The sequence below is a fragment of the Maylandia zebra genome, linkage group LG20, assembly GCF_041146795.1.
Source record: "Maylandia zebra isolate NMK-2024a linkage group LG20, Mzebra_GT3a, whole genome shotgun sequence".
Lineage (NCBI taxonomy): Eukaryota > Metazoa > Chordata > Actinopteri > Cichliformes > Cichlidae > Maylandia > Maylandia zebra.
In genome coordinates this window covers 24,596,689-24,609,564 of record NC_135186.1, presented here as the reverse complement: position 1 = coordinate 24,609,564, position 12,876 = coordinate 24,596,689, and the positions used below count along the sequence as shown (strand labels likewise).

At 40.0% G+C, this 12,876-nt stretch overlaps 2 protein-coding genes across 4 annotated transcripts; one reads left to right on the top strand and one right to left on the bottom strand.

Annotated features, from left to right (window-relative positions):
• The first annotated feature begins 25 nt into the window (after positions 1-25).
• Positions 26-8,772, top strand: rbsn (rabenosyn, RAB effector). 3 transcript variants are annotated; one of them, XR_191058.4, is made up of 13 exons: positions 26-346; positions 1,365-1,653; positions 2,779-2,913; positions 3,007-3,107; positions 3,200-3,245; positions 3,340-3,501; positions 3,607-3,869; positions 4,058-4,128; positions 4,237-4,323; positions 4,423-4,525; positions 5,547-5,651; positions 5,747-6,915; positions 8,149-8,772. XR_191058.4 is itself a non-coding variant. In XM_004546120.4 (12 exons), the coding sequence occupies exons 2-12, from the start codon at positions 1,491-1,493 to the stop codon at positions 6,860-6,862; spliced, it is 2,352 nt and encodes a 783-aa protein (XP_004546177.2). In that variant the 5' UTR covers positions 26-346; positions 1,384-1,490; the 3' UTR covers positions 6,863-8,772. The 3 variants fall into 3 exon arrangements, 2 of the variants coding, with proteins under 2 accessions (XP_004546177.2, XP_004546176.2); XM_004546120.4 differs by having other exon boundaries at positions 1,384-1,653; positions 5,747-8,772; XM_004546119.4 differs by having other exon boundaries at positions 5,747-8,772.
• Positions 8,773-8,867: 95 nt separating this feature from the next.
• Positions 8,868-12,356, bottom strand: mrps25 (mitochondrial ribosomal protein S25). The gene is made up of 4 exons (XM_004546118.3): positions 12,121-12,356; positions 10,997-11,103; positions 10,814-10,901; positions 8,868-9,277 (listed from the first exon to the last, which is right to left on the bottom strand). The coding sequence occupies exons 1-4, from the start codon at positions 12,252-12,254 to the stop codon at positions 9,088-9,090; spliced, it is 519 nt and encodes a 172-aa protein (XP_004546175.1). The 5' UTR covers positions 12,255-12,356; the 3' UTR covers positions 8,868-9,087.
• Positions 12,357-12,876: the final 520 nt, after the last annotated feature.

Here is a 12,876-nt window from a genome sequence, read left to right as displayed (position 1 = left end):
CTCCTCTCCTTCCATACCGACTGGATGTCAGTCACATGACCAGGCAGGGCTGCTGGCGCTGCTGTTGTGCTTCTGTCAGTGAAAACTCGAACTGTCAACAACACAGCTACTGTCGGGCTCATTTGTAGGCTAAGTGCAGATTTTTTTTTATCGCGTCCAATAGTCAGTAGGCATTTGTTTGCTTTTGTGCAGTTGGAAGTTTGTTAATGTCGCGTTTTCGAACAGCGTGAGGGGAGAAACGATTGCAAAAGAAGGCGAGAGCAGCTGCTAGCTTTCTCCTGCTAACGCCACATCCTCTGTGTGGTATAACGGCGCCCAAAGTTAGCCTAAATAATAAACAATAAAGGTAAGTCCTTTCATGGCTCGTATCCAGCTATCACTTAGTAAAACACCTCTGGTATGCAGCTAGGGAACCTAATACTTCCCGTCCAGTTAAGCGTTTTTTCCCGTTAAATGCGTGGGTCGACTTAAGCTAAGTTCAGCTATTATAATGCAGTTGTAATAGTAATTTATCTGAATGTGCATAATAGTATTCTAATCAATATTATTACCTTAAATGTAAGTATTAATTAATGTATTAATGTTTTTTAAGATGTTCAATACTCAGAGGAATGTATTTTTGTTTTTTAAGCAGCTTAAAATTGAGTTAAGTCAACACTTATGGATCATTCAAGCATACAAACATTCTCTCTTCTCAGACCAACAGTTTTGGTTTTGGTTCTGATTCAGATCATTATTTTATATGGAGGAGCCCCACGGAGAGGTATAATAGTGTCTAAAACCATGATTATGGGCTGCATTTCAGCCAGCTGTGTTGGGGATGTTGGCAAAATTGAATGAATCGTGAACTCAAAAAAGCATCACCAGATTCTGAGCCACCATGCAATAGAATCTGGAAAGCGTGTGATTGGCAGTGGGTTCATTTTTCAACATGACAGTGATCCCAAACACACACCTCTAATGCAGTAAAAGCATACCTGGATAGAAAAACATACACTGTCACACTATCAATCGTGGATTTGCCTCTGAAGAACTTGGACGTTAACAGTGTTGAAGCAGTGTGGGGGTAATTTTGACAGAGAATAGAACAAAAGACAGCCAACATACAAAGAAGAGCCTTGAATTTCTTTTAAGAGGCGTGGAGAAAAATTCCCGAAGATGACCAAAAAAATTAAAAGAGCGTTTGCCTAAGAGAGTTCATCCTGTATTGAAGAATAAATCTGGTCATAACAAATATTGACTTACAAGCTTGTTAGAATTGTACAAACTACGTTTTTGCATTGCAAATATAAAGAAATTATCGGTGGCTCAAGTCTTTTGTTCAGTATTGTATGTGGCCTCAGTGTACTTCTCTCATTCCTCAGTATCCTGGGATTTTCTCAGGCATTATGGAGCTACTGTGGGGTAGGTTGCACACCCCATGAGATGTGGACCGAAGTGAGAACGTGCCACTTTGCACCCCCTCTGCAGCAGCACTGACACTTGTTGTCATGGCCTCCAGCTACCCGCCCCCCTTTGAGGGCACAGGTGAAGTAAAGGAGGGTTTTCTTTGCCCACTGTGCCTAAAGGACCTCCAGTCATTCTACCAACTCCAAGACCACTATGAAGAGGAGCACTCTGGAGATGACCGCCATGTTCGGGGACAGCTAAAAAGTTAGTAGCAGATTCTGTGTTTTACTCTTTGGCTACAGGGCTAATTTACTCCTGTTGTGTTCTAAAGACACAAAATCGTACAGTGTACTGTCTAGTCTGGAAAAAAAGTGCTTTTGAAAGGAAACCTATTATTATTCATTTTAAGTTTAGTATTATGGGAGTTCGCCTTGTAATCGGAAGGTTGCCGGTTCGAGCCCCGGCTTGGACAGTCTCGGTCGTTGTGTCCTTGGGCAAGACACTTCACCCGTTGCCTACTGGTGGTGGTCAGAGGGTCCGGTGGCGCCAGTGTCCGGCAGCCTCGCCTCTGTCAGTGCGCCCCAGGGTGGCTGTGGCTACAATGTAGCTTGCCATCACCAGTGTGTGAATGTGTGTGTGAATGGGTGGATGACTGGATATGTAAAGCGCTTTGGGGTCCTTAGGGACTAGTAAAGCGCTATATAAATACAGGCCATTTACCATTATTATTTGTGGACCCTGCTAGTGTGACTAGTCACAAGTTAAACGTATTCTTGTTTATCTTATACTGGGTCTTGGGTCAGCTAGAAGTTTATCCTTTGTTAGAAGTGAAGAATTTAAGCTTAGATTCCTCCAAGAGTGTGGATGAGTCTTATATGGTCACTACAGGAGCTGTGTGCTGCAGATGAACATATTAAGTACATCTCATTTACATCATACAGAGCCAATAGTAGAAAAAAATATCTAGAGTCTGATCATGTGGCTTGTAGGGGATATATATATATACACACACAATTTACATATAAAAGGAGAAGTATAAACAGTGCAATTGAATATAAGAATACTGCTGTACTGGATTATAGGAAATTGCTGTCAGGATGAATTTGCAGTCCGTGTTGGCTGCTGCAACTTTCTACATAATAGGAATATGATTGAATTATGAAAAGGCCAGAAGGATGCATGCGCAGGTTGGCTTCATTTGCATATTAATAGTACTGTAATGAACTTGAAAATAGAAAAACATGATAACAACAATCACATGTTGAAAGATGGATGAATAAACTGAAAATGTGGTCATTATAAATATTAACTCTGGATCAGCGTAAGAATCACAGTTTCAGGATACATTTACGCACTGTTTCATTGTACGTATTGTCTCACTGTTTTCAGGTTTGGTTCAGAAAGCAAAGAAAGCCAAAGATAAACTGCTGAAGAGGGATGGGGACGACAGACCGGATACTGGCAGTTATGAGTCCTTCTACTATGGTGGAGTGGACCCATACATGTGGGAGCCTCAGGAATTGGGTGAGACTGCAAAACCTGTCATCTGTAGCACTGCTAACCAACAATATTTGTTAATGCAAGACACTAAAAAAATATTTTTCTTTTGCTTTTTAGGAGTAACCAGAAGTCATCTGGACTTGTTTAAAAAGCACCGGGCAGCCAGGATAGATCATTATGTCATTGAGGTCAACAAGCTCATCATTAGACTGGAAAAGGTTTGGTTACATTACCTCATTCAGACAATTTATTTTCTTCTGTTGCTGGAAATAAATTTGCAGCTCATTTACCATAAACTATGATGTTTTAGCTGACATCATTTGACAGAGCCAACTCAGATGCTGCTAAGATCAGAGGTTAGAGTTTTCATTATAACTCTGAATATTCTTTACATATGTAACTGTGCTTCATAAAATATTTTAAATAATAAAAATGTATCCCTCTTTGTAGCCATTGAGAAGTCTGTAGTGTCATGGGTGAATGATTCAGACGTACCGTTTTGTCCCGACTGCGGAAACAAGTTCAACATACGTAACAGACGGCATCACTGTCGCCTCTGCGGGTCCATCATGTGTAGGAAGTGCATGGAGTTTGTTCCCTTACCCCTGGCCCGTAAGCATGAACAAATACTTGGGAAATACAGAAAACTGTCAGATCTCAAAAGTCTCTCTATAAGTGTCATAATGCTGCATGTCTTTTTTATTTAACCTTCAACAGAGAAGCTTATCGCTGGGACTCGAGAAGCACTGTGTGTACCCGGAAGTCCCAGTCAGTCCCAGTCTCCACCAGCGGGAGGTGGCAGCAGCGGGATGGGCTCTAGGAGAGGCAGCATCAGCAGTTTGAGCAGTGTAACCTCCATGCTGGAGGAAAAGGATGATGAGAAGATTCGCTGCTGTCACCACTGTATGGACACACTTCTGAAGAGACAGCAGAAGTTAGAAGAGAAGGACCATGTGCCAGATATAGTGAAACTTTATGAGGTTAGTTTATCACTTTAATTCCTAATGTGAAGATCAGGTTCTTTATCTGTTCCCATTTGCATTGCGGTCGATTCTAAGAATTGTTTTGCAACCTCTCGAGTTTGCTTTGTTCTATCCTTCCTGTCATTTAATGTGTTTCTTGTGGAGCTTCCTGTTGTTTACTTGCTTTGAATTTGTCTTCCTGACAGAGGCTGAGGATGTGCATGGAGAAGGTGGATGAAAAGGCTCCAGAGTATATCCGAATGGCTGAGTCTCTCAAGTAAGCCACATTTAAAAAGTACTTCTTCATACTTTCTTATAACAGCTGCTTATTTTTCAGTTTGGAGAGATGGTTTTAGTACTTGCTGTCATCTGTACACTTTTATAGTGCTGGAGAAACCACTTACAATCTTGACACTGCTGGTGGGTTAAGACTGGAAGTCCAGAAATACTATGAACTCATCGATGCTCTGAGGTATATGGCAGTCATGACTGGCAGCTTCAAAATGAAACTTTTGTCGTGTTTGCCAACTATGCCATTATTAAAGATTAAATTGGCTTCTTTTCTTTTTAGTAAGAAGATCTTAACACTAGGACTGAAGGATGATCCACAACCACATCCGAAGGTGCTCCAGCTACAGAAAATGATCCGTTATACCGCCACGCTGTTTGTCCAGGTCAGGACAACTTCCACTCATACATAAAAACACAATTTGATTTGATTTGATTTGATATACCTTTATTAGTCCCACAAGGGGAAATTTCAAGGATGGATGAAGAAACACAATGTTTCTTCATCCATCCTTGTAATGAAATTCTGGAGGAATGACCACTTTCCTGTACTTCAGCCAGCAGCTAAACTGCAGGAAAATTAATTAACTGCAGGCTTATAATAAAATTTGAAATAATGAGGTCAAAGAATGTAGAAGTGATCTCTATGAGCACAAAAGCTCCGTCTTCAGGCTGCTCTAAACACAGTTCCTCTTGGCTCTATATTATGCTTAGTTTGATTATCTCTCATGTGGTCAAAGTGGGCATAGAAGACCCAACCATCTTCTGCTCAAACCTTCTGTTTGAATGAGTAAACCAATCAGAAGAAAGTTGGCCTGAAGGGGGGTGGAGCTAAAATGGCTTGGCTGCACTGACATGGCCCAATATAAGATAACTAAAAGTTATTTCAAACTTTGAATCATTCAACGCTCCAAGATAGCAGTAGCTAGAAATAAGAGTAACAGGGTTCTCTGTAGTATGACTATCATATACCAGAAATGATTTAACTGTATCAGTGTTTTTACTGTAATCTTAAAGGGATAGTCCATATAAAATCAGTTCATGACCTGTAGCACATTTTGCCTATTGCCATGTTCTTATCAGTATTACTTTACAGGAGTTCACTGATAATGAGCAACCTGCCAAGTCTGTAAAATCTGTTTCTGCTTCAGTCATCATATTGTATGTTGAGCTGATGAAAGTCTGCTGTTGTAAACAAAGCTTTTCATTGAGAGAAAAATGTGTTGTACCACAAATATAATATGCTATATGTGCTGTAATGTTGTCTGGGGCTGAAATTTTTAAGAGCAGCATGTTTCCGTTTATCATTGCATTACAGTACATTTACACATTGTTTCTGCAACATATCTTCATCCTGGAATTCTTTATTTGTATGAATCTGCCCATTCTTTGTGTCTTCTGTTTCAGGAGAAGCTGTTAGGTCTGATGTCTTTACCCACTAAGGACAAATATGAAGAGCTGAAAGAAAAGAGGAAACGGGAACAAGAGAAGAGACTGCAACAAGAAAGACTGGTACGATTGTGTTCCTGTATGTTGTTACTATTATTTTTTTCCGCTGGACAGATGTGGCTAAATGTGTTAACCTTCATGTGATTCCTGCTCAACAGGCAGCACAGGAGGCTCTGAAGAGGAGGCAGGAGAGACAGGAAAGAAGCCGTCCACCTGTGAATGCCAATGGAGAGCTGCCACAGACCCCCAGAGAGCCACGAATTACCAAAGCTGGTGGTTGGCTTCCCTCCGCGGACTCCGTCCACACACGTGGCGAACTGGAAGACCCCCTTCTGCAGCAGATCGAGAACATTCAGTCATTCCTTCGTCAAGCTCGGGAGGCTCAGAGAACAGACGAAGTAGCCATGTTAGAGGAGAACTTGCGCCAGCTGCAGGATGAGTATGACCAGCAGCAGACCAGTATTGCTCTTGCGCTCTCAGAAAAGCTTGCTCAAGAGGAGAGTTTGCAGCAGGGGGAGCTGCATCGCTTGAAGACCTGGGAAAGGGAGGAGAAAGAGCAATGGAGCTCCGCTGTAAACTCCTTCGAGCCATCCTATAAATGGGAGCGGTCTCTAGATATCACTCCAACTGGAGGTCACCAGGGAGAGGAGGACATACCAGCAGAGGAGCTGACTCCTAAGGCAGAAAGAAGTCCTCCGTCTTTTAGAGCATTCCCTGCTCTCACAAGCCAGGAGGAGTCTCCCCCAAGGTTGAGAAGCTTAGGAGGCCATGTAACGCCTCCTGGCGGTGAAGGCCAGAATAACACCTCCCTTAACCCCTTTGAAGAGGATGATTCCACACCCACCGAAGATGATCCATCCAATCCATTCTTTGAGGACATCAAGAAGGACCACAAAGAGGTAACCAACGGAAAGAAAGAATACAACCCCTTTGATGAAGATGAAGATGCAGAGGAGGACAAACAGGCTGAGACTGTTTCACGCAACCCCTTTGAGGATGATGACACAGATGAAGGTAACCCATTCCTAGAGGCTTCAGGAAATTCTCCAGAAGTCTCGACTAACCCATTTGACGGGGATGACAAAGATGAGGTCTTGCCGGATGTGGACATGATAGAGGAGGAGCTGCTGCTACAGCAGATAGACAACATTAGGGCCTACATCTTTGATGCAAAGCTCAGCGGGCGTCTCGATGAGGTTGACCTTCTGACACAGAACCTAAAAGAGCTACAGAAAACCCTCCAGGAGCAGAAGAATAAGAATAAGAAGCACTGACACATTTCCCTCAAAATCCTCCTGATCACCTGCTACTTACCAAGTCCCACAAGGTTAGCTCACTTAATGCGACTTCTGAGCCCACAGAATTTAATTTGTGTGAGGTCTGCTGTATCACAAATGAAGTTCATGCCACAACAAAAATACATACAAGACTTCAGTAGTCATTTCCTGAATTTCCAAACATCTTCTTAGGCTTCCTTGCCTGTTTAGGTCAAGGGCTCAAATCTAATGCACATGTACAATTTTAGAGCACTGTGAGTAAAAGTGAATTTGTTTAGGCATGTCTGGAGCTATTTGCCCAGCTGTAAAAATGCAAACATGAACAAATGAAGATAAAACAATGTCACTTTTAACAAATGTTAAATGAGACAGTCAGATGGTTCTTCAGTAGAAGCTCTGAACAAAGTCAAAACGCTGCCATAGCTGCAAAGCTATAAAGATGAGCTCACACATCCTATCATAGCACTGCACTCCTATAGCACTGGCAGACCTGTGATGACCCCCCCCCGATCAAAAAAAGATACTACAGAAACACAGTGCTTCTTCTACCTTATTAAAACCTGCTGCCTACATGAAGCACAGTTCAACTTGAGATTTGGGTTTGTAGTTGGTAACTGACTACAGTTTTTTCAGAAACTACTCCGCTCTCTCTGGAGAAATGGCTTTAAATGTCTTAAATTTGCAGACTTTAATGTGTAAAATCTGTTTCATTGATGTTTGAAGTCTTGTATTGGTGCTTCATTCTGTAGTAATTGTACTTCCTGCTTTTCATTTATCCCTTAGCAAAGAGCTAAAGCGCACATTATTTTACATCCAACTTTCCCACAAATAACTCAGTCCAAATGACCATGTTATTATCAAACAAGAAGTGGAATTTAACACTTACTACAAAATTTGGGGAGCCCAGTGTTTGAAGGAAAGAGATTATTTGACAAAGTTGTTATTAGTGTTTGAATTATAATTTTAGTCAATACGCCTGGACCAATTAGATTTGTAAGAGTAGTTAAAGATGCATTGCACAGAATTAAACCATGTATGTGGCCTGCCACTAAAAAAAAGTGTAGCTTAATGTTACACTGACTAGCAAACGTTTTAATTACAATTGTTGCAGTCAGCCAGTTAATTAACTCTTAAACTAAATGAAGGTGTCAAACCCGACTTTTTCATTCCCAAAATCTTCAGTTTATTGCACCTGCTATGTCATCCAATAAATATGCTGCATCTTATGCAGGGAGCCAAAAAAAAGGCTTCCTCAACCTGATGTTTTTTTGTTTTTGTTACAGTACAGGAATTTTGGCTGCACGTGTGTGTTGTTCAGCTGGTAGCCCGGCATGTCAGACATCACAGCTAAGATCTGTATGTTCGGCTTGTTATCTGATCACTAGTTTCACCTGAAATGTCCATTCAGAGTTCATCCAACCAGTTCACCCAGCAGGTACGAAACACTATTTGCCAAGGGACACTGTAGGCATAAAACATCTAAAATTCACTGAAGTTCCATTGTGTAAGGAAGTCATTCATATTTGTTAAGTCTAAATAAATTCTTAGGTTAATTTCTTTTTCTTGGTCAAACATATATTAACACTACATGAATGCCAGCAAGTATTATCACCTTGAGTGCTGCTCTGCCAGTCCTAACATGACTCTCTTTTTGTGCTTTCAGTCTCCTCGTAGAGTTTTTTGTGTTTGTAACATCTGCAGAAAATTTTTAGCAAAGCACGTGACCACCCTTAATGTTTTGACAGTGTGAATAACACAAGGAGATTCATTAATATTAATTGCTGATCTTTATCTTTGAAAGTAATTTAACATCTCTGCATTTAAATGAAAATATTTGAAATGGACACAGCGATTTAGAAATGTTAGGAAATTCCATCTCAGCACTAATAAAACTGTCTGCAGTAAAATGTGATTGCATTTTGGTTTTGTTTTTCCACTTTTCATGTGAGCATTGATGGTGAATACTTACATAGTGTGAACAAAATAGGCTGGTTAGTAAAGCTACATGAGAAAAATGGGTTTTATTTAAATGCTCACATCAGTCAGCCCATATACATCCATGCGAAGTCTTCAACAGGTCTCACTGTGACAGATGATTGGTTCCTCCTGCTTCACAGTTGAGTGCCAGTCCTTTGATATAGTTATATAAACACCAAATGAAGCCACATAATCCCGTAATATTGTTCTGTAAATCTACAAAAGTCCACTGTCCTTCTCAGACTCTACTCCTGTGATGCTGCCATCTGGGCCTTGTATTTGCCCGTCATCTCTTTAGGCAGCGGAGTGGTGCCAGGACATGGCACCTGGCCCTCCACTTCACAGATGCACTCCCTCAGACAGTACTTCTTTGGCCCAAAGTTGGCGGGGTTGGAGGCTTGCATCTTAGCCAGAGCTTCAGCTTGTAGCACCTCTCTGTGGAGAGAGTTGAGTAAAATAAATATATGAACAGATCGCCTGGTCTTCGCTGGAGAAGAGTTTTTACACAGAGGACATTTGACACTGCACAGTAGTAAATGGTAAAACTAAAAATTGAGGAGTCCATCTTGCTGAAATCTCCTTTCTACTCTTTAGAAGTTCCTTTGGCAGCAGTGACAGCTTTGGGGTTTCTTATGCACACCTGGATTTGGGCAGTTTACTTGATTTTTCTTGTTAAATCCTTTCAATCTTTGTCAGATTAGATGGGAAGCATCTGAACTGCCACCATCAGGACTCCGCAGATGGTCTGTGGGCTCTCTGTGGACAACTCTTTGACTCACCAGTTTTATCACAGATTTCTGCAGAATTCAGATCTCATTTTCACTCTTTTTTAATCCTAACATGCAGTGTGAACTGTGGGACCCTAAATATGCAGGTATGTGCCTTTATGAACAATGTCTAATCCATTCAAAGAAATCTACACACACCAAGGATAATTACAGACCACAAGATGTGCCTGATTCATTTTGGAGGTACAAACATAGATCCCTCGCAGTCAGAGAGGTTGTCCTCTTATAGACATTAGGAAGGAAAAATAAATACATTTTTCTTTACAGAGTATTGATTTGTTGTGAGCCAACAGGGAAAAATATCAATTGTATATAATTAAAGTTAATTCTGAAACACTATAAAATAGCTCAAAAGTAAGCAAACCTAAATATATTCTGATGTGAGCGTATGCAGACATCCAGAGGTGTGCTCGAATAGCCTATTTATCTTAAAAAGGTTACTAACTGAGGCAAATAACCTGGAATTATCTGCATGGCAGCCATAATAAGATCTGGTTGACTTTTCTAAATACAAAGGAAAAGTGCTTAAGTGCTTCCTTTATTACCTCCTTTAGGAGAGGATACACTGGATCGGAAGGAAGTGGCAGGTCACCATTAAATGCTAATGAACAGTGATTCTATTTCATGTTGTAACCTGATGATATGTTTTGAACCTTTAATGAAAGGTAATGTTAAACCCACAGGTGAATTATGAACATTATGCTGCTGTAATAAGATCTGCTTCTGATCGAGGTAAAAAGAATTTACATATAAAAGAAAGTCTACATGATCAAAGTGCATTTAAGGTGCACCCAAGTGCTATTAGCGTCACATCCATCATTCATTATGAATTCATGTTTATATCCAGGTTTATGTTTTTCTTTAAAATTCCAACTTTAGTATGTAATCATATTTTTTTACTGTTGGTTCTTGTATTAGCTGTATGAAACAACACGATAGGAACACAGGATGAAGTAAGATGCTCATTTTGTAGTCCGTCTTCTGGACTTTAGTTTTAACAGGTAGACATCACAGTGTTAATTCAGACAGATCACCTAAGCAACGTGGTTCATAACTTCTTAGAAATCCTCCTCAGTGGTTTGCCACTGAGTTAAGAAAAGTTATGGAAGGTATTTTTTCAAACTATTTGTTTCTGTTTCATAAAAGACGATTCACACTTTTAAAAAATCCTTGTATATCTTACTCTGGTTTGCCCAAAATCTTCTTAACATGTTGAGCAATCTGTTTGTGGTCCTTCCCCTCCACATCCACCATTACTTGTTCCCCGTCGTCTGGACAAAAACACAAAAGAAGATCAATCTAAGCCCAGTTTAATTTCTCCAGTATTTCGTATCAACACTACACAACAACACGTAAAGCTACACACCCAGGTAGAACTTCAGGAAGGATGACGGCGTCATGTTTTTGAACATCATAATTTGGACCCACGGGTTTTTGTACTGAATCTGAGGAATATTGAAGAACACAAACTTTCTGCAAAACACAGAGAGAAGACAATTTAGCTTCATTTAGATCATTACAGTTGTTATAGCTTTCTGCATTAAAAAAAAGGCAATCATGCTGTTTTTTTGTTTTTTTAAGTGTTTCTGGAAAACCTGTATATAGTAAACTTCTGAGAAGTAAACTTAAACACAAAGTTGAATTAATGCAAAATCAACTGAAAACTATTGTGATAAAAGATTAAAGTAAAATTATCCAAAACTTGTGTTTTCTTTTAGGAAACTTTGAAGAATCTTGGATTTATTCTGCGACCTGGATATTTCCTTCAGTGCACATATTAAACAAATATGTAAGACTGCTGTCTTGCATTTAAACAATATCTCTAAAGTTAAAAACGTCCTCTCTCAAAGTAATGCTGAAAAAGTAGTTCATGCATTCTAAGCTCAACTATCGTAATTCGTTATTATGGAGTTGTCCTAAAGCAGGGGTGTCTAACTCCAGGCCTCAAGGGCCAGTGTACTTCAGGTTTTAGATGTGTCCTTGATCCAACACAGCTGATTTAAGTGACTTAATTACCTCCTCAACATGTCTTGAAGTTCTCCAGATAATGAAGGTAATGAACAAATCATTTGATTCAGGTGTGCTGACCCAGGGTGATATCTGAAACCTACATGACACCAGCCCTTGAGGCAACTGTTGTTTTGAATGAATTGAATTTTAAAACCTTAATGTAAAAAAGGATTTGTATCATTCACCATTTTTCTGACATTCACAACAATTCAAAGGGATAAACATGACTTGAAAAAACACGGTACTTTTCACAGTGATGCATATGAGCATACTGTCAGAGTAGTTATAAAGGATGACCAGGTAATCCACACAGCATTTTACCCCCTCTCCCCTGATCCACGTGTTTATGGGCTCAGGTTAATAAAACATGAGACACGTGAGATCTCAACAACAGCGTGGCTCAAAAAGAGTTGACTTTTTTTTAAGTGTATAAAATAAGCTGAAATTTCTGCTCGTCTATTTCCTAGTCGATGCTCTGACCTTGCTCCGTCGCTGAGCTCGCCGTGTGTGTTATAATTCACTGTCATAATCTTCACTCTGTTTTTGAAGATGATGTCGCCCTTCTGGAGATATTCCAGGGTCCTCCTAATCGGAAACCTTCCTTTCATAGGCATCTTAACCTTTTTTATATTTACAAATTACCATTTAATAGCAAACTGCGCGTGCCTGTAGCCAAAAAAAGCACACTAACAGAGACGCGTTTTGATGACGTAGGAAGGTCGCTAGCCAAGCGACCAAAGAGTGATGGTAATTGTAGTTTTTTGCAAGAACGCCTAAGCTACATTATTATTTTCCCGAATTGCTAAAATATTAACTTTTTAAACCAATCACTCTTTTTGCCAAAACTTATATTTTGCCTTATAACCTTAAAACACAGTCTACACAACAGTTCATTTGTTGTAAGACTAACTACTGGAAGCAGAAGTTACAACAAAAGTCAACACAATAACTTTAAATTATTCACACTCATTGCTTCTGGTATGATGGTATGGAACCCGTAAGGGCCAGTTAATGTCAGCTAAGAACAGGAAACTGAGGCTACAGCTTCAAAAACTAGGCAATAGATGGTTAGAAAAAAAAACTTGTCTGGTTTTATAAATCTTAATTTCTGCTGTGATATTTGGGTGGTAGAGTTATAATATGGCATAAGCAGCATGAAACCATCCATCCTGCCTTGTATTAGCTGCTCAGGTTAATTCTAGTGTAATGGTGTGGGGGATATTTTTGTCACACTTT

What these genes read in the sequence shown, in the direction of transcription:
- rbsn (XM_004546120.4), top strand. Translation starts at nt 1,491, where the DNA reads ATGGCCTCCAGCTACCCGCCCCCCTTTGAGGGCACAGGTGAAGTAAAG. An exon ending in TGTTCGGGGACAGCTAAAAA is followed by an intron (nt 1,654 to 2,778) that starts GTTAGTAGCAGA and finishes CACTGTTTTCAG; the next exon opens with GTTTGGTTCAGAAAGCAAAG. An exon ending in AGATGCTGCTAAGATCAGAG is followed by an intron (nt 3,246 to 3,339) that starts GTTAGAGTTTTC and finishes CCCTCTTTGTAG; the next exon opens with CCATTGAGAAGTCTGTAGTG.
- mrps25 (XM_004546118.3), bottom strand. Translation starts at nt 12,254, where the DNA reads ATGCCTATGAAAGGAAGGTTTCCGATTAGGAGGACCCTGGAATATCTC. An exon ending in GAGCTCAGCGACGGAGCAAG is followed by an intron (nt 11,104 to 12,120) that starts GTCAGAGCATCG and finishes TGTGTTTTGCAG; the next exon opens with AAAGTTTGTGTTCTTCAATA. An exon ending in CTTCCTGAAGTTCTACCTGG is followed by an intron (nt 10,902 to 10,996) that starts GTGTGTAGCTTT and finishes GTTTTTGTCCAG; the next exon opens with ACGACGGGGAACAAGTAATG.